The sequence below is a fragment of the Parasteatoda tepidariorum genome, chromosome 3 (genome assembly GCF_982258835.1).
Source record: "Parasteatoda tepidariorum strain Cologne lab strain chromosome 3, Ptep-v5.0, whole genome shotgun sequence".
Classification (NCBI taxonomy): domain Eukaryota; kingdom Metazoa; phylum Arthropoda; class Arachnida; order Araneae; family Theridiidae; genus Parasteatoda; species Parasteatoda tepidariorum.
The window spans coordinates 109,761,532-109,780,995 of NC_141757.1; the positions used below are offsets into that span (position 1 = coordinate 109,761,532).

A 19,464-nucleotide genomic window follows, 5' to 3' on the forward strand; every position below is an offset into this window, starting at 1 on the left:
TAAAAAATAAATGCCCTTTTAACATAAAACGATAGTTGTATTGTAAAAAAAATTTCTTCCTTCATGTTTCAGCATTCATACATAACTTTTTCAGAAAAAAAAATCTATATATATATATATATGCTAGCAACATTTAGACCAATTTAAATTAGATATTCATTCAACACAAAACAATCCTATAAAAAATTTTAAAAAAAACTTTTATGAAATAAAAATTAGAGTAAATTATTTACACTTTTTAATATTGTGTTCAATAAACAAATTTTGTGTATTATAAAATCATATTATGATTGTGAGAAATAGAGACACTTTTTTGAAAAAGCACACAATCTCCGGTACACAAAAAAATATATGAAAACAGACACGAAAGCCACACATCAATTAAAACGAAAATGTATTAAAATTCATCTGAAAGTAAGATCCAGTCAGTGGTGTTACATCCTTTAGAACTGCTCTTAGAAGATATTAGAGGGTATGTTGTAATTTTGCAGTACAGCCAATGGTGGATACGATGTATTTCAGATGTAAATATAAACTACGAAGAAGTTAAGATACGTTTTCTACAGCCTCATGGACCCTCACTGTCATACTCGTACCCACAGAAGCCTTTGATATTGAAAGTAAATAAATCACAGATCAATTAGAAGGTTGAAGTACTAACAACAACAGGTTAAGATTTTTTCATACCGTCTAATGAGATAAAAATAATTAACAAAAAAATAGCACTACATCATTCCTAACTATTTCATAAATTTTTATAATGCTTATATGTTTAAAAAATTACTAATTCTGTTCATAACATATTGTAACAGAGATAATAATCATAATTTTAAAAAATATTTTCTATGAAATAAATGTTATTCATATCTTGTAACTATTTCACATATTTTTTGCATATCAAAAGGTAAACCATTTTTTAATAAGAAAAATATAATACACTTGCTAAAAATAAAAATGTTATTTTCGATACATTTTAGGAGACAAAAGTATGGGATAAATACTACTTTTGGTATGAATGATCATTGATTTATATATTGGTTTAAGAATTTTAGGCTTTTTACTCAGTTTTCCCTGTATATTGTATGAAATGTCTTAAAGGGGAAAAAAGTTGTACAGCATACCACTTTCAATTAATAAAAATTTTGGTTTGCAATAATTAATGTTTTTTTTTTTTTTTAAATTTCAATTTCTATGCTACAAATTTGAAAGGTGTAGAAGAATGTTGTAGTTAAAAAAAAATATTTCTTTCATAATTCTTTGAGACCACATATCACAGGTCAAATCAGGTTGCTTTGAAAGTTGACCTAGCCTCAGAAAGTCATATAAGGTATCAAATGAAAGGTTTATTGCAATGGTGTTTCAAATCTTTTTTTAAACACCATTTACTTTCTTCTAAAGTAAAAAAAAAGTAACTTATAAAATAAAAGTTCTTAAAGTAACTTTTTTTAAGTAAAAAAAAAATACAGTTATTTATATGTATGCAAGTTAGTGGTTTTTTCAGTGAAAATTTTATTTTTTCAAGTGTTTATAACTTGGACAAATTTCAAATTAAAAACTGTTCGAATTGTTTACTTTATCATGTGTGCATGTTCCACCAAATTTCATTAAAATAGTAGGGGGGTCAGTTCAAAAGTGATTGATATATTGTTCAATGACTCATTATGAAATTTTTCCTTTGCTAATATTTCTTTCTACTTATTATATAAATATAATTCAAATTTTAAAGGATCTTTTTGATTGATAGTTTCTAAATCAAAAAATAAAAGATTTTACTCTTATATGCTTCAAATATAGATTTTTATATATTTATTATTTGATTGTTACAAAATTGTTTTTCTAATAAAGCAGTGGTAAGTTTAAAAAAAGCAACATTTTTATACTGCCACTTGATGCACATTTGACCTAACTCTTAATACACAGCAGTAAATAATATGTAATCAAAAATCTAATCTATCATCATGAAAGTAAGTAGTCAACTATTCGAAAATAAATTTCATGTAACATGAATTTTTTTCATTTCCAATATTATTGTTATTTCCACAGAATTTTTATCATTTCAATACTATTGCTTATCATGATGTGCTTAGATTCACAAATATATTATTACTTTTCATTACTTCCAAATAAATATATAATAACTGATAACCACATAAAAATTTTACCGATAATTTTTCTCTTGCCATAGTTTTATTAACTAGCGATAATTTTATTTTATTAAAACTGCGGGTTACTAATTCATTTATAAAATGTTAGAAGTAGAAACACTTTTAATGTCGAATAAACATAATATATAAACACTTAAACATCAATTTGAACTTTACTCCAGAATTATTTTTTATGTTACAATTATAATGCTTAATAATTAAGTACAAATGTTAGGAAATATGCATAGGATGATTAGACATTACATCGCATAATTATTCTTTTAATTTAGATCCGAATTTTCTTTTCCTTACAACAGAATGTAAGAAAATTATATAAATATTGCAGCTAAGCTTTTATAAGAGAATACTTAATTTAAAAGTATTAAGAGCAAAGTATTAAGAACATACTCTTAATATCAAAATGACATACTTTTATTTAAAAACAAATAATAAACATAGCAAAGAAAACATTCATTTTTATTGTTACATTTATAAATATCTAAAAATTCGAAAACATTTTCGCCTAATTTCTTTTTTAAACACAAATCTCCTCTTTTCCAGTGTCTGTTTACGAAATAAATGTAAACACAATCCATCAATGAACCAATTGTTTCATTACACCAAATACGAGATTACGCGAGAACACAGACAGGCGTGCACAAAATTATTGAAATTTTTATTTTAATTCACAATAAACGCGATAACTTCCCAAATTCTTGCAACCATGAGTGATAGTCAACAGCCAATCACAATGCGAAAAGCCCATTGATCCGACGTTATCATTTCCTTGTTGCCATTCTGTAGTAGAAACTATGGTTTAAAATTAGTTACCAATTCCTTAAAAGATAGAGACCCGAGTTTAGCGCCATCTATGCTTTGAAATGACAAACATAAGCGGAAGAATTTCCGGTTTAAGAATCGTGTTATTGTTTACTATCAACAGTTGATCATTCAGCATCCTTTAGTTACATAATTCACATATTAATTAATTTGTTTACTTCCGTGTTTATCTGTTAATATGATTGTTGATTATGACCGTGACATCGATTTATTTTTAAATCACTAGGTCCAAATTAATCTCTTACTGGTAGCACAAATATTTAAAACAAGCATACTATGCTGAGCGAATAATGAAATTTTATTATTAGGGTATTTGATTTCTTAAAGATTATCTTTTTTTCTCTCTATAATTATGACAAGAAAATTTTGTAACTTTTATGCAGAATATATAAGTAATAAAAGGTTTCTTTATATTTTGAGTTAGATTTGATGACAGAAACAATCACATATTTATAGAAGTATGCACTCCAGTTGTATTTTTTTCATTTTAAACATTAATTATTTTTTTAATTTTCCATATCTTATTTAAAATTAAATCCGATTTACTGCTTTAATTCATAACAAATTGAAATACATTGTTATAAATTTATTTTTTAGGAAATTGTGAGGAATTACTCTAACTAAATCATACTGTTAAATAATTTCTTATAAAATATCAATTTCTTTTCATTGATTTTCTTCACTAATACTAAAACAAGTTAAATATATTTTTAATAATTTGATTTAAACTTTTAAAGGAATAAAATTAATTCAGAATTTAAAAGAATAAAATAAATTCAGAATAAAATTAAATAAAATTTTATTCTGAAATGGTTGTAGTAATTATGCTATCATAAAGGAAAAGAGTTATATAGAATTGCAATGAAAATATTTAAATAAAAAAAAAACATTTTCTTATTACCCTCATTCAGAAGTTAACACCTGAAAAATATGTTTTATGTTCAATTCGCAAACATGTTTATTTTACTTATCAGATAGGACTTAAATTTAATGGTATGAAAAAAACACATAAAATGCATATGTTGTGATTTTTTTTTAAATTTCAAAAACTTTTCTTTAGTTACTTTACAATAAAAACTACCTGAAAAGGATGTAAAATCAAATGAAAATTATTAAGTTAAAAAATGTATTCACAATGAAATATTTGTAGTTTTTCTTTCTTAAATGCAAAAAATATATTTACATTTTAATGATCTATAATTATATTAATAAATTTGTTAGAAAATTAAATTTTTTTCTTACAAAATACTTGAATTAAACATTTTCCTGTTTAAACAATTAAATTTCATAATTAAAATAATCATAATAGATTTAAAGTTTTGGTGTACTTAGGCGTTGATCAGCTGGATGTTGAGGCTTTGGCCCACTCTCAGCATGTCACTGAACAGGGCTTTGTGCGGGGATATTTCCGTATCGTGATCTGTTGTGCCAACTACAATCGCCAGAGTACCAAATAGATTTTAAACTTAAATTTTTTTTTAGCAAAAGCATGTAGATATTTGCCCGGGGGTGGGTAGGAGTTAAACATTTCGAGTTGGTCCCTTTCTGTGATTTTTTTTTTTAAATTTCTCGCCGGCCGCTGCCTGAAAGTTGCCAAGACTTGGCAACAGATCAGAATGCGTAAATCGTCCCCTTTGTTCACTTTTGTTATCAATTCTTGCTGAGCAATTTTTCTTCTTATATTTCTTAATTTTGATTTTTGAGTACTTATGTCTTTTGACTGTGTAACTGATGTGAATTTCAAAACATAAATGAGAAAAACATTTCCTTGTCTTCGAATAAGCATAAAAAACTGTATATTTGCAGCTGTTAATTTTTTCTTACATCCAAAATAGACTATAACTAGACTCATATTAGTTTGTTTTTTTAATTAAAATATTGGTTTTGCTTTAAAAAGTGATGTCATTTCTAATATTTTTTTATTTATACTTATCTTTTATTAAATTAAAATAAATGCTGGAAAAAGTGTTTCCATTTCTATATTGGTACCCGTTTTTGCCAACTGAAATTGTTGAAGTGCCAATTGTTACTGTTTGGTTTTACTACTTGGGATAAATTTTTTAAATATTATTTGTTTTAATTATTTAATTAATTATTTATTAATAATTTTTTTTTCTTCCCTAAGAGAATGTTAAATTTATCTGATGATATTGTTGTTGATTCATCATTCTTTAAAAAATCAACTTTTTACTTGTTGTTTTCAGGAATGCTGGTGTCTCTGATTACATTTTCAAATTAAAATTTTTTCTTTCTTTTCCAGACATATATTTATACCTACGTACAGTTAGTTCAACCGCTCTAAGATCATGACTGCTAGCAATGTTATGAAGAATACAAATGACTGTTATAAATTTTCAAATGGCAATGAACTTGCTTTTTTATCTTCAGCTAAAATTAGACACATATGACAGTTCCTTTTCACCATCTTATACTAATCTATGATACTCATTAACTATGGACATTTCAAGTTCATTCACTGCATCTGTAAGCTCTACATCTTCTTGTAAGTATTTTATCTCTCCTTAGAAAATTTGTTCTATGTATTACATAACATTCTCTGAAAATTTCCAATAAATTATATTTAAGAGTTGAATATTTATTTCGATTCTTTGATTTTTCCCATAACAAATTCTTAACAATTATGTTAGTTACAGGCAAAGAAAAAGTGTAAAATACACAAAAGAATGATTTTTAAATCTAAAAATTAGAAATTTTTTTACATTTTAATCATATTACTTTTTAATTTTTGGATAGATATCATCTGCTAAAAAGCCAATTACTACCAAGTTTTAATTCTTTCTATATAGTGTAATTCAGATTTAAAAAATTTAGATAAGAGTAATTTTTAAGTTTAAACTTTTGAATTATTTTCACATAATAATTTTCTCATAAAATCGGCAAACTATATTTAAAAAAATATATATTTTGACAATAATATGAATTCTAAGTTTAAGAAAGTCATTTAATAAGTAACACTTGCATATTTTAACATTTTTTTAAATGCAAATTATTGTCATATGTTTATTAGTCATTACCGTATGATATTATTTGCATAAAAAATTTTAAATTACTTTATTATTTTAGAAAGATTCTACTTTTCTTTTACTATTTAATTTCTCCTTAAAAACCTAGATTATTTTATTTCATTGTACCCTTTATGATTCTTTATAGAAAGAATTATTGCATTTAAGTAAAATAATTCTTTTTATAAAGAATAATTTGATTTGGAGATTATAATAATTTAACTTAAATCTTTGGCCACCTGTGTTAATGATTTCCAAAGTCTGTTAAATGTATCCTTTGTATCTTTTAGGTAAGCCTAAATTAACCATAGAAGGAGAGTTAAAAGACAGTCTTCGTTTTCGTTATAAGAGCGAAAAAGGCTGTCATGGGGGATTAAAACCAGTTATCAAAGTAAGATTTTCCATTGTTCATTTTCTTTATCTTATTTTACAATATGTTAAAAAACTGTACGGTAGTAGAGGTCTTCCAATGGCTTTACCCACACAACACATGAATCTCTCTTTCTTTATTCATAGAGAATTCAAGTTGTATAAAAGGAAATTGTGGTTTGAGTAATTTCTTCCAGACTTGTTATCCATTGACTCAATGTGATTGAAAAATCTTTCTTTTAAACATGCAAAAATATTTAACTTGTGTCTTTAGATTGATTTTCGTGGAATTAAAAAAATTTTAAAAAATTCTGATGCTCTGTTTGAATAAACAGCTCAGTTCAAGCCCTCTAATGGATGTTAAAATAATGTTGCATTTATAGGACAAAAAAAGAGACCTCATGTATCAATTAATATGTATAACATGACTTAGTAAATCAGTAGTTGTGAATCAGTTAAGGTTGCAGAAATGAGGGATCCTACGAAGGAGCATTGACTGTACCACTTTTGCAATAAAAGAAAGAATACATGAATTATTTTCCAAACTAAAACAAGCTGAAGATATATTATTAACTTTGAAATTATCATTTTGAATCTTATTTAGTAAATACCTTAATTTTTTTCTCTAAAATTTTATTTTAAATGAATTTTATAGTTGCATGGATATAAAAGTTATAATGATATATGGATTAAAGCTACACTGTATACTAGTGGAATTAATCCAACTCTACATTGTTTGGAACTTGAGGGGAAGGATTGTAAGGATGGAGTTGGTTGGAAACAACTTTCTAAGGATTTTACAGCCAGGTAACTAATTTGATTTAATATTTTTTTAAGAAAGTGTTGTTTTAAAATATCTAACTCATTATATATATTTTCTTATTAATATGTTTAGCATCTCAATATTTAATTCCTTTTTTTTAACCTTCTATAAAAAAGGAGGAAACTGCAATATTTTTAAATGAGTGTAAAATAACTTTTACTTAATTAAAAAAAAAAAAAAAAATTAAAAACTGCAACGCACCAAATACAATCTTGTATCTTTGTTTCTGTTGATCTAACCTGTTTAAAGGTGGGACCACAAGCATATCTGATCATTTACTTTATGATACATAAACGAATATATTAGTATATTTTTATATTATGATAATATAAAATTTCAATTATTTAAGGCTAAATATTATAAATAAGTCATGTCAATATAAAAAAAATACCGAATGAACTTAAAACTATTATCCTAAATTTTGCAAGCTTACCTTTTAAAGTGGCAGATATTTCTGTAGGCATTTCCCAATTTACTTAGTATCCTTGAAAAAGTATGTTTTTAATTAAAAATAAAAATTCATGCTTATCATTTTTACAAAGTGTCATATTCATCTGGGGAAAATGTGGCATAACTACCACTATAAATATTAAATACCAATTCACGAGTATATAAGACATGTTAACTTGATTCTATCTATAGGTACCTTTTGATTGATGAAGGTTTGACACTGTCAATTATTATCGTCCTGTATTGGTAACCTGATGTCATATGAACTTGATAATATTGATGGATGATTCATATTAAACAGTTGATTTGCTCATAAAATAGTGCTCAAAAATTCGGTGAAATAAATAAAATTCTCTTGGCCAATGAGTAAATAGTAATAAATAAATAATAATAATGATATGATAATAATAGTAATGAGCAGAAAAAATAAATAGTACTAATCAACTAATGGTATTGGCACATCGAATTCTATCACAGATAAAATTCTGGAAGGGGAGTAAGGCAGTGTAACTACGACTATAAATATTAAATACCAATTCACAAGTATATAACGCATGTTAACTTAATTCCATTTTGAGGTACCTTTTGATAGTTGAAGATTAACTTACTTGATAATTATATCTCCTTAAAATAATTCTGACAAAGAGTTAAAAAGAATTTTGTATTAATCAAATTAATCAAAATTTTAGTTTCAACTTTCTTACATTTCTTAATCTTCAATATTTATTTTAATTAAAAATCTGTTTTGTATTTTTTTTCTTTTTAAATATTTATAGAAAAAAAAGGTAGGGTGGCCACAGGACAGGAAAATGTCAGGAAATTTAATTAAATTACTCAATAAGTCAGAAAAAAATGTATTTATTTAAATTTCAAGTACTTAAATATTCAATATATAACCCAAAAAAATAATTAATAGATATCTAATATCTTATATAATAGGGGTGCACAACCTTTTTCAGTGAAGGGCCACATGCACAGCAGATTGACCAATGAAGGGCCGCATGCCAAAGTGTTTAGACCGACATATTGAAAGCAATTGTTGGTGGTGATTGTTATATAAACATCATTGTTTATATAACACTAAATTCTTTTTGTCGATTAACCTTGTAATCTCTTTGCAGAAAATACAATACTTTAAAACGTTTAAAATTAGAAAATGCAAAACTGATTACTTAAGAAGGAAAACAGAATTCGAAAATCAGAATCAATTCATCGGAAAAAATTTAGATAAATTGAAATAATTAAAAAACTATGGAAAAATTGAAATTTTTTTTTATCACATTACAAAATACAAAAGTTCATTTAAACATAAATTTTAACGTTAATTTTTTTTCATAGAATTAAATTTCAAATAAATAAATATTCTAGTCATTAATATAAATTCAAGTTAAATACTTTGATTTAAAGAAAGTTTATAGGGTTAAAAATGATTAAAACTAAACCCCTTAAGTGGAAAATAAGACTTAGCATTTATTAGGGAATGGACTTTATCTTTCAGACATTTTTATTTTAAATTAATAATAAGAGGCTAAGAGAGGGAAGAAAGAAAGAAGAAAACACATTAAATTTTAAGGAACTATATTCCTTAATAATAAAAAAATATTAAGATACTTGTTAACAACTTTTTATGACGGATATATTTTTAACATTACACTTACTATTTACAATTAATACACAATCAATTAACAATCAATAAAATTTACATTACTTTTCAAAACTTATCTTGATTAAATTTTTTATACAGTTAAAATTTAATGATACACAAATCATTTCCCAGCATATAATCATAAATGATATAAAATGCTCCAAGAAGATAGAAAATGGTTTAAAAAATTTCTTAATGGTTACACTGTAATTTGCAAAATTTTTGAGTATTGTGATAATTTTATATACTTGATCATGTGATATTTTTTGAGCCATTAAATGAAAATGTAATGATTGTATTTAAAGACTACTCTGTAATTTTGAACAGGCCAAATTCATTCTGGAAAACAGTCTTTCGACAAAAGCTGTTGTTGTGGGCAGTATTAAGCTTAGAGCAAATAACATAATCAGTTTTGGAATTTGTCCTAGATGGTGTTCTTCCTTTCTGGGTTTTTAAATCGCGGAAATACGCTTGAATACGAATTGCTATGTGTAATTTTTTAATTGCTTGAATACGAATTGCCATGTGTGATTTTTAAATTGCGTAAATAATAAACTCGATGCTTGTTTTTCAAATCGCGTGAATACGAATCGTGTGGCTTTTAAATTGCGAAAGGACTACTCACAACACTTGATTTTTAAAATGCATGAATATGAATTCCGATATATGGTTTTTAAAACGCGTGCGAGAAAAGTAACAATGGATGATATTTTAAACGCCAGAACACGAATCGCGATATGTGATTTTAAATCCCGTAAATACGAAACGCGATGGATTATTTTTAAATTTCGTTAATGTTAATACGAAATGCGATGCGCAATTTTCAGATAGCGTAAATACAAATTACGATGTATGACTTTTAAATTACATGTGACAACAAAAAGAATAGGTTCGATGTGGGTTGTTAAACTTGCACGTGTTCATGGGACTAAAGAATTATGCCGTTTTTTGAATTTTTTTTTTTGCAAAACGGACCGTTGATTTGGCTAAGATACGTAATTACTTTTTAAGTTACGAAAAAAAATTAAAGCTGAATCGAATTTCACGAGTTGTAACATTGTGTGAAAATATCAGGTATATTCTAAATCACAAATAAAAATGCAGCAATAACGGGAAAGAAGAAAAAACACTTTCGAAAAACCTCTTAAAAAATTCGTGTTAAAATCGGTACAACGCAAATGATAAAATCGGCACAAACAGAGCACGTAAAAAATAATTATTTTAATACGCAATTCAAAACTCGCTTGCTCTCAAAGTATTAAAAATATCATAATCTTTTTAAATCACGGGGAAAACGTAATAACTACTAAAACAATAACCAAAATACTTTAATATTTTAGATGAAATTGGAGTAAATAAAGTCCATCAAAATTTTATGTAATTTAAATGCGAGATTTGAAATTAAAATGTCGCAATAGCGTATAAAAAATATCGGTACTTTCAAAACCTTTGTAGCAATAATTTCTAAAATAACGATTGTAAAATAATTTGATTTGCGATAAAATCGTTACAAATAAGCCATGTCAAAAAATGGTTATCTAAACTCGCGATTCGTAATAATATCATGCTAAAATATCGAAGTTTTAAAAACCGGACGGAAATGTGCAGCAATAACTGTTGAAGAAAGGATCTAAAGTCATTTAGATTTTCCATGAAGTTTGCACAAATAAAGCGTTTCATAACTTTCAAAAATCGCTGTTTCAGAAACTACTTGAAAATGGGTAGCGATAACTACCGAAAAGTCATTGGAATCGGCACATACGAAAAGTGTCAAAAGTGGTAATTAAAATTCGTAAATCGTAATAATGATGCATTAAAAATATTGGGATTTTTAAAACTATGCTGAAATCCGTAGCGTTAACCATCGAAAAACTACATTGATTGAGATTGGGTGCGTCAAAAACTTAAAACTGTAAATTTAAATTGCCGAATTTTTTGTATTATTTTTAAAAAACAAATATTTAATTTTTTTTTTCATTTTGTTCAGATTGCGGCCGCGGGCCGCACATCGATGGTTGGCGGGCCGCAGGTTGAGCACCCCTATTATATAATATATACTTAAATATCCATCAATTCATCAAAATATGTCTTGTCATAATTAAAAAACAAATGTTTATTTTCAACTCTAGCTGGTATAAGTAATTTGTAATAGATTTTATGTAGTATAAGAATTAGGCCTAATTGAAAACTGAACAATAACATTTACGTAATCAGTTTTAAAAAATCAGAGAAAGTCAAAGAATTTTTTTGAGTGATTGTGGCCTTTTTGTAAAGGCACTTTTAATTTTAACTGTGAGCTTAACTTAGTTTAATGTTTTTTAAAAAGATAAATTAAAGCCCAATGCCAAAGAATGTTTTTTACAGAATGAAATAGAACATTATTTGTGAGTTTAAGGCAGGCACTGTTTATTCAAGAGTATTAAGAATTTTTTCAATTTAGGCTTGAAGCTCATAGAAAAATCTGTTAGACGAAAGCTTAAAAAAAGTTTTGGGCCAGTACTAAATCATAAACTTAATTATCTTTTATCATAGAAAAATATTGCATGTTGTCATCAGTAGTATTGCCTGAATTTAGAATGACTTCTAGAAAAGGCAATAAACTCAAATTTATGTTGTTGCAGTAAATAAAATATATGTATAAAAATAGTTTTCCGCACTTGTACAGTGAAGCACTGTTTATACATCTTTCAGAAGATGAGTGAAAATTTTTATATAATTAAAAAAACATAAAACTGAAAATGTTTGAAAAGTCAATGTAAAAATAAAAATTTTGATAATGTATTGTCATTGTTAATTTGATGCTTAATATTACTGTGTTATCAGTCTGTACTTTCAGCAGTTAGTTTTCTGACCTGACCTTGAAATTACTACACACTACTCTAACATTTTCTTTTTTGACTTTGACTTAGCTGGAATTGAGGGGAAAAATTCGTTTCAGAACCGTACTTCTTGTATCCAGACTAGATATTTTTGTATTGAAACAAGAAAGAAAACAAAATGATTTATAACTGATTATAATATTTTAAAATAAAATATAATAAAAGTAGAATGAGCTAGGACTGTTTAAAAACATAAGTTTTTTTATATATAGAAATGTGAACTAAAAGTATAAAGTTATAATTTTTTTGTAACATTCTTTTATAAACAAGAGAAAATTATTATGAGTTTTCTTTAAAAATTATTAGTGAAAATAGAATTCTTATTACAGTAGAGTCCCGATTATCCGAGTTAATGTTGCCCTGACTAACTCGGATAACCGAAAAACTCGGTTAAATCAGAGAGTATAAAAAAGGAAAGGTTGGTATAAATCTAATATATTTAACAAATACAAAATTTATACGAGTACACCACATACAATTCATATTATAATTGAAAATCTTGCTTAAAAACACTTAAAGAGTATACTTTACAAGAATTTTAGAGTTTTTACTTAAAAAAGTCCTTAATCATTTTTTGTTTTATATTACTTTGGAACTTTTCTGCAGGATTGTTTCCACATTTTTTTTACAGATAACAGAAAGACTCTTCTTGTAATCCTATATAGTCAGTAGCACTTTTGATAGCTTTTAGTCTATCTGCTTTTTTATATGTTAATTTTCATCATCACTGTCTTCATCATCTTTGCTGGATTCATTTTCATTATTGGCGATATTACTGATCATTTCATCGGTAATCTCGTGTTGACCGTCAGCTTGTTTCCGTGAGTGTTTGGAAGACAAATTTTAGAATTTGTTTCGGCAGTATTTTTAAAAATAAAAAAAAATTAACTGCAACATAAAAAATCCTTTAAATATTTGATAGCTCGGTTTAAGTGGAAACTCGGATAATCGGGACTCTACTGTATTTGACAGATAAATTATTTCTTTATCATTGTTATTTAAAATTTTGAAACGAAATTTCATTTATAAAATATTATTAATGTTTTAGATTTGATTCTTTGGCAATTTGTATAAAAAAGAGGGATGAACTGGTTGATTTATTGAAAGAAAAAGTAGCACAAAATTTAAGTAAGTTGAGTAAAATTTTAGTACTTATAAATATATAGTAGTATATATATAGTGTATTATAGCTGTTATAAATGATATGTGGTAGTAAAATTATAGTAGTTATGATTTTATTACCAATTTCAAACATAGTTTAGAATAGAATCTCGTTACCACCAGTCTGTAAACAAACCTTCTTTTTTTTAATACATTATTTAATTTAAGAATCCCCTATGAAGAAAATTATGCTTTATATTGTTGGAAAGAAATGAAAAATTTTTATTAATTTTTAGGAACACTAATTAAGTATTTTATTTAGTACTATTATCCTTGATATTCCCATGCAATTTTCTTGTATCCAACAATCTGAATAACAAATAAAAGACTTAAGTGCACATATATTAATAAATCATATTTCTTTTATTTCAGAAATTCTGAATATTTCAGAAATCCCTTATCATTGTTTTCCCTTCAAAACTTTGAATTGTGACTTCATTACAAATAATCGATGTCATCACAATCAAGTATAATAAACGATAAACAATATATTGTTGACAAATAATTTTACTGATTCATAAAATAATCGTAATTTAAAATATTTTGGTAGAGTTATATTTACTAATACATAAAATTTTGACTGATTATTTTAATTTATTCTCATAAAAGAACTCTGCATTATAATCGCTATTGCTCACCCTCCCAAACAAATGTCAGCATTAATAACATTTTCATGCTAGAATTTTCCTTAAGCATTTCCCTAAAAATGTGTAAAATTTCGTTTATTTTATCCATAATATGTAACAGTTTTTGTTTTATGAGATTGAAAAATATGTAGGGTTAAAAATTAATCTCAGTGATATAATTTTTTTTTTAAAATATGGAGAGAAATTTAGTTGAAATAACTCTTTAAAATTTGCTATTTCTTTATATGCAGGGTATCCGCGCACCTGGAAAGTCGTGAAAAATCGTGGAAAGTCATGAATTTCAGTATTGAACAAAATTTGTCATGAAATGTCATGATTTTAACTATTTTTTTGAAAAAAAATCATGGAAAGTTATGTATTTAGGTCGCCAAAAAATCTAATTTTTTAAATTGAATTCTCCCCCCCCCCCATTTCATGGTGTTCCGAATATCTGAATTTGTAACAAAATCTCCACTCACAGTCATATTTGATTAAAATATAAAATGTTTTTATCGTGTTCTTTAAAAATTATGGTGCTCTTTCAATAAATGAAAGAAAAATAGAGCTAATTATCTTTTAAACTTATGTGATTTCAGAATTTTTATTATTTATTTTTTTTATTCTATCAGTTTAAAATTCTAGCTGAAGCAAGCCAGTCATTGGCGAATTTTTTTATTCCGAAATGAGAACAGAAAAATCAGGAGTATTTCTTTCCTTTCTGATGAACAAGAAAAGTTTCTTTAGAATATAATTTTGCTGAAAAAAAGAAAAAAAAATTATTTGCTTTTGTATTTTTTTCAGCCATTTTATTGCTTCATTCTTTCTTTACTCTGTTTTTTAAATTTAAAATGAGTAAATATGAAGATGCAGAGTATAACAGTTTAGGTTATACCTATCATTTCAATGAATGTTATTATAATGCTTTTTTAAATTTATTGTTGTGTTTTTGTCAGAGAAAATAGTAACTTCATTAAGTCATGAAAAATTCCTGGAATTAATCATGGAAAGTCATGAATTTGAAAATCTAAAATGTAGCAGATACCCTGTATATGATATTTTAATAAATTGTTTGAATTTTCTAAATGAGTAAAGATCAATTGGGAAAAAAAGTCATTATATTTTTTAATTGGAATCATAAATAAATTACTTGTTGCACTTTCTATAGCTCTCTGTTGGATTAAAAGAAGGAAAAAAAAAAGAAAAACTTTTTTTTACTGCATAGTCTTAAATCTACTGCATAAGGATGCTCAAAGCATTGTTGATTTTTTTCATTGGAAATTAATTATAAAAAAATTTAAAAAAAGAAGAAAATAGTAAGGCTTTAAAACACTGTCAGGACTCTGACTCATCTGCAGATGTCACTTCTGATATTATGCAAATGCGATCTGACCCTTGCATCACACCGCTGACCTGAAGGTCAGTGAGTGTGATGTAAGGGAAATATTGTCCCTTATTTTGAAAGGAAGGAGTGGTGTAGGAGAATGACTTTTCTCTCTCTATAAAATAATATAGAAATGAGACGGAAAGGAAAGGCTTAACTCCTTGTGCTGGAGAGAAATTAGTTAGTTGGCTACTGAGCAATATTTCTATAACTATATTATGTATATTTATTTTATATTAATCAAGAAATGTGAATAAGTGTTAGATAAATCAGATGGTCTAGTTAGTAAAATAAAGCATATGAACAATCAATAACATGATTTTAAGTGTTTTTGTCAACCTATAAAATTTTAAATGTCAATATTAATCAATGTATTGATAATGTATGCTTATTAATATTATTGTAATTTTAGTTTTATACTTTTTTTAATGTATTGAATGAATGCAATTGGTTCATTTTTTGTGTTGGTCTAAAAAAAATCTTATTTTGATTTTTACATTTTTTTTTTATTTGACTGATATACAATTGTATAATTTTTTGTGTTAGGGCAAAATATATTATTTGCATTGGATCATTAATTCAATCGAATATGTTTTTCTGAGACAGAAGTGTTAACATTTAAATAAATTATTAATTAAACTAATTTGCATTTATTTCAGCCTTATTTCAATGCAATATAGTTATTTATGACTTAATTGCCAGTTGTAGAATATTAAAGTTACTTTTAAAAATAAGATTTAAAATAAAAACGTCATTCATTAAAGTTATCTTTTAATATTTATTTAAACAGTATGTTCTTATTATGGTTATTACAGCATTCTAAATATCCTATGAATCTCTGTATTGCCCAATGTTGTATTTAATCAGTCGCTTTTTTTGTAGAATTTTTTTGCATGGGTGAAGATATCTGTTGTAAAAAAATTGCGTCTATTAATGCAAATTATTTTGTTACTCTTCACAAATTATTTCATAAGATAGATCCTTCTTAAAATATTTTACCTTAAAACGAACGCTTAGTGGTATTTTTTTTTTAAAAAAGTGGATCCTACAAAATACTTGGGTCCTTCAAAAATGGATCCCACAAAATCCTTGGATCCTACAAAATTAAAAAGGGATCCTACACGTGGGGGATCTACACAGGGATGTGTTTATCTTCTTAAGTCAGGGATGAGATTCTTCTGCGGATTCGCGGATTTCCGCTTTTTTTCAGATTTTACCATTTTTTCCGCTAATTTCCGCTGAAAATTTTTTTCCCCACTAGTTTAAATATTTTATGAGGAATTTAATTTTCCGTGGAGCGAAATTATTGAAGTCCTCATTCCTCCTTCTGAAGTTTCTCTAAAAATCATTTCCTTGGGATAAAACTGGTTGACCTTTATACAGGGATGAGATTTTTTTCGCTTTTGAATTTCAGCCTTTTTATCAAAATCTTCGATTCTCTAAAAGTTTCGTTTTTTTTTAAAAATAAATATCCCGCTTTTTTAAAAAAAAATTCAGTTATTGAAGTAAAATAAATATATTTATTTATAATTTTCAAAGAAAAACAGAAAATTCAAACTACGTTCTAGCTGCTGACCTTTCACATTTTTACTTATATTAGCTATTTCTCCGATTCCACGCACAGAAAATAAGATTTTCCGTATTTTTTATCCGTCGGCAGGATAGCTCGTATTTTTGTAATTCAGACGTCGCTGCTTCTTGTATTCTGGAGTGAAAGCAAACAAAGAAAAAGAAGAAAAAAAAATTGAGGTGGGTTTGCGGTGAAAATACTTATTTGCTCATTCAATTAATCTTGTAAATTTTTATTTATTATATTTTTATTAAATTTTTATTTATTATGTCTAAACAAAAAATAATACAACCAAGCCTTTTAGAAATCCCAAGTCCAGACTCTGCAAATATCTCGATTTTTATTCACGCGATTTTAATATCAATCATCGATTTTCGAATTTACCTGATTTAAAAGTTGCGCATTGCAATTCTTATTTACGCTTTTTAAATATCGTACATTATGATTCGTATTTACGAGATTTAAAAATCCAATATCGTGTTTTTTGTTTATGCATTTTTAAAATCGCGATTTTATTATCAAACATCGATTTTCGTATTTACCTGATTTAAAAGTTGAACGCTGCGATTCTTATTCAGGCGATTTAAATATTGTACATTGCGATTCTTATTTACAAGATTTAAAAAACCAATATCGGGATTTGTATTTACAAGCTTTTGAAACCCTATGTAGCTACGCGAGCTTAAAATCCATTGTCGTGATTCGTTTTTACGGTTGTAATATCGCGCAATTTTAAAATTATGCATCGTGATCTAAAAATTACACATCATGATTTGTATTTTCGCATTTTTTAAATTCGATGTAGAGTTTCATATTAACTTGATTTAAAAGCCTCATATCGGGATTTATAATCACATAGTTTACAAGTTTAAAAATCGCACTTTATTGGTCAAATTTTTGTTTATATGTATATATATTCTTGGATTTCCTCTTTTTTATTTTCTGGCTACTCTCATCCCTGTTAAGTCAACTTGATTTTTTTTCATTTCGGTACAATATCAATGTTGTCGCAATGATACAAATATGTTTAAATGATATTAAATTGATTAACTGATTTTTTCTTATCATTACCATCACAAATTCCGCATTCGTATAGCTGTTCATTAAAATGTTTTAAAATCATTTTATTTGAATAAAAGAAATCTTCATTATTATTTTTCGGAAATTTTCAACAAATCATGGTTTGCATTTTCTGGACTTGCAAAATGTACATAGTGATCCGTTATTTAATGGATGTACAATATTCGCTCTGTGATTCTTAATTTCTGGAAATTGTAAATGACTCATTGCTATTTATAAATCACATATCGCAATTTTCAATTCAAGTGATTTTCAATTTGAAAATTATACATAGCCATTGGTAAATGATACAAACAATGCAATTTTAAAATCGCGCATCATGTAAATAAAAATTGTATTTATTCACATTATCATCTTTTATTTATTTACAACTTAAAGACTTCTACTTCAAAGACCAATCGTTTTGCAATTGTTTGCAAAATCAAAGGAATAGGACCTTTACAAATTCAAGAAAATATGAACCTATTTTCATTTCTTTCTTTTTTTTTTAAAAAAAAAAAACAGAATAAGAAGCAAAACAAAAAGGGCCCTGGCCGAAAAACAAAATTTCACTTGAATTTAATTTAAAATTTACAATAACAATAATAATATCATAAATTTTTCTCGACTTTATAAACACAGGACTTTTCACAATAAGTCTGTACAGACCTATGTTTGGTAAAAAGTGTGCCAAAAAATTAAATATTTGTTCAAACTTCTGTATGAAATATGAATTTTGTTTCCAAGTAAATAAGCCACCTCTATCAATTATCCTTTTACCCAACTGTCATTTCCTTTTTAGAGAAAAAGAAATTACAATATGATGTGAAGGATTTAGTAAAAGAAGTTCGAGAAAGAATGAAAACATTAAATTTAAATAGTGGTATACTTTGCTTTGAAGCATTTTATTGCAAAGATGAACGTCAGCCTGTATGTCAAAAAATCTTATCACAACCTATTTATAATCAAAGTAAGTAAAGTTAATGCTTGCTTAAAAATGTAGTTTTTTTCTTATAAATGATGATGAACTTTAAATTTAGACAGTATAAGTAAAGTAGATCTATGTATTGCAATTTTCCATTAACCACATTCACTTTTCAGGAATAAACAAGAAAAATGCTGTTAAGAAATTTCTAACTTGAAATAATAAACTTTTCACATTATCTGTTTAATTATTTGTTATGAGGTTACAATTTTAGAAGCTAATCAAACCAAAATTGATCAATTAATTTGTTATTAGTTTTAATGCTCAAAAATAATTTAAAAAAATTTCTGTAAATAATAAATTTTTCAGAGTATTTTTTTTTTGTATTTTTAACTATTCATATATAAAAATTATTTTGAAATTGATCTGTTCTTGACTAATATTGCCATGTTTAATGGGCTAGTTTAAAAATATGTAAAATGATCTATGTAACACAAAATTCATTAAAACACAAGGCCTTATTTTATATAGATCTTCTACTATAATTTTTTAAGTTTATGTGTTTTATG

General features: G+C 26.0%; 1 protein-coding gene and 1 long non-coding RNA gene across 10 annotated transcripts in view; one reads left to right on the forward strand and one right to left on the reverse strand.

Moving 5' to 3' along the window:
• Window positions 1–377: 377 nt before the first annotated feature.
• LOC147814161 (uncharacterized) lies at window positions 378–2,713 on the reverse strand. The gene is made up of 2 exons (XR_015432697.1): window positions 2,575–2,713; window positions 378–606 (listed from the first exon to the last, which is right to left on the reverse strand). It is a non-coding gene; the product is annotated as an uncharacterized LOC147814161 (long non-coding RNA).
• A 317-nt stretch (window positions 2,714–3,030) lies between these two features.
• The window catches only part of LOC107454790 (uncharacterized), a 130,767-nt gene continuing 114,333 nt past the window's right edge, over window positions 3,031–19,464 (forward strand). For 7 of the 9 annotated variants that reach the window (XM_016072086.5, XM_087159920.1, XM_087159918.1 and 4 more), the window contains exons 1-6: window positions 3,035–3,442; window positions 5,245–5,487; window positions 6,298–6,398; window positions 7,032–7,183; window positions 13,222–13,301; window positions 18,773–18,940. In XM_016072086.5, coding sequence (XP_015927572.3) covers window positions 5,439–5,487; window positions 6,298–6,398; window positions 7,032–7,183; window positions 13,222–13,301; window positions 18,773–18,940 — 550 coding nt within the window. In that variant the 5' untranslated portion in view covers window positions 3,035–3,442; window positions 5,245–5,438. Of the gene's footprint in view, window positions 3,443–5,244; window positions 5,488–6,297; window positions 6,399–7,031; window positions 7,184–13,221; window positions 13,302–18,772; window positions 18,941–19,464 lie in introns of all 9 variants that reach the window. The other 2 variants (XM_087159916.1, XM_087159922.1) reach the window with 1 other exon arrangement.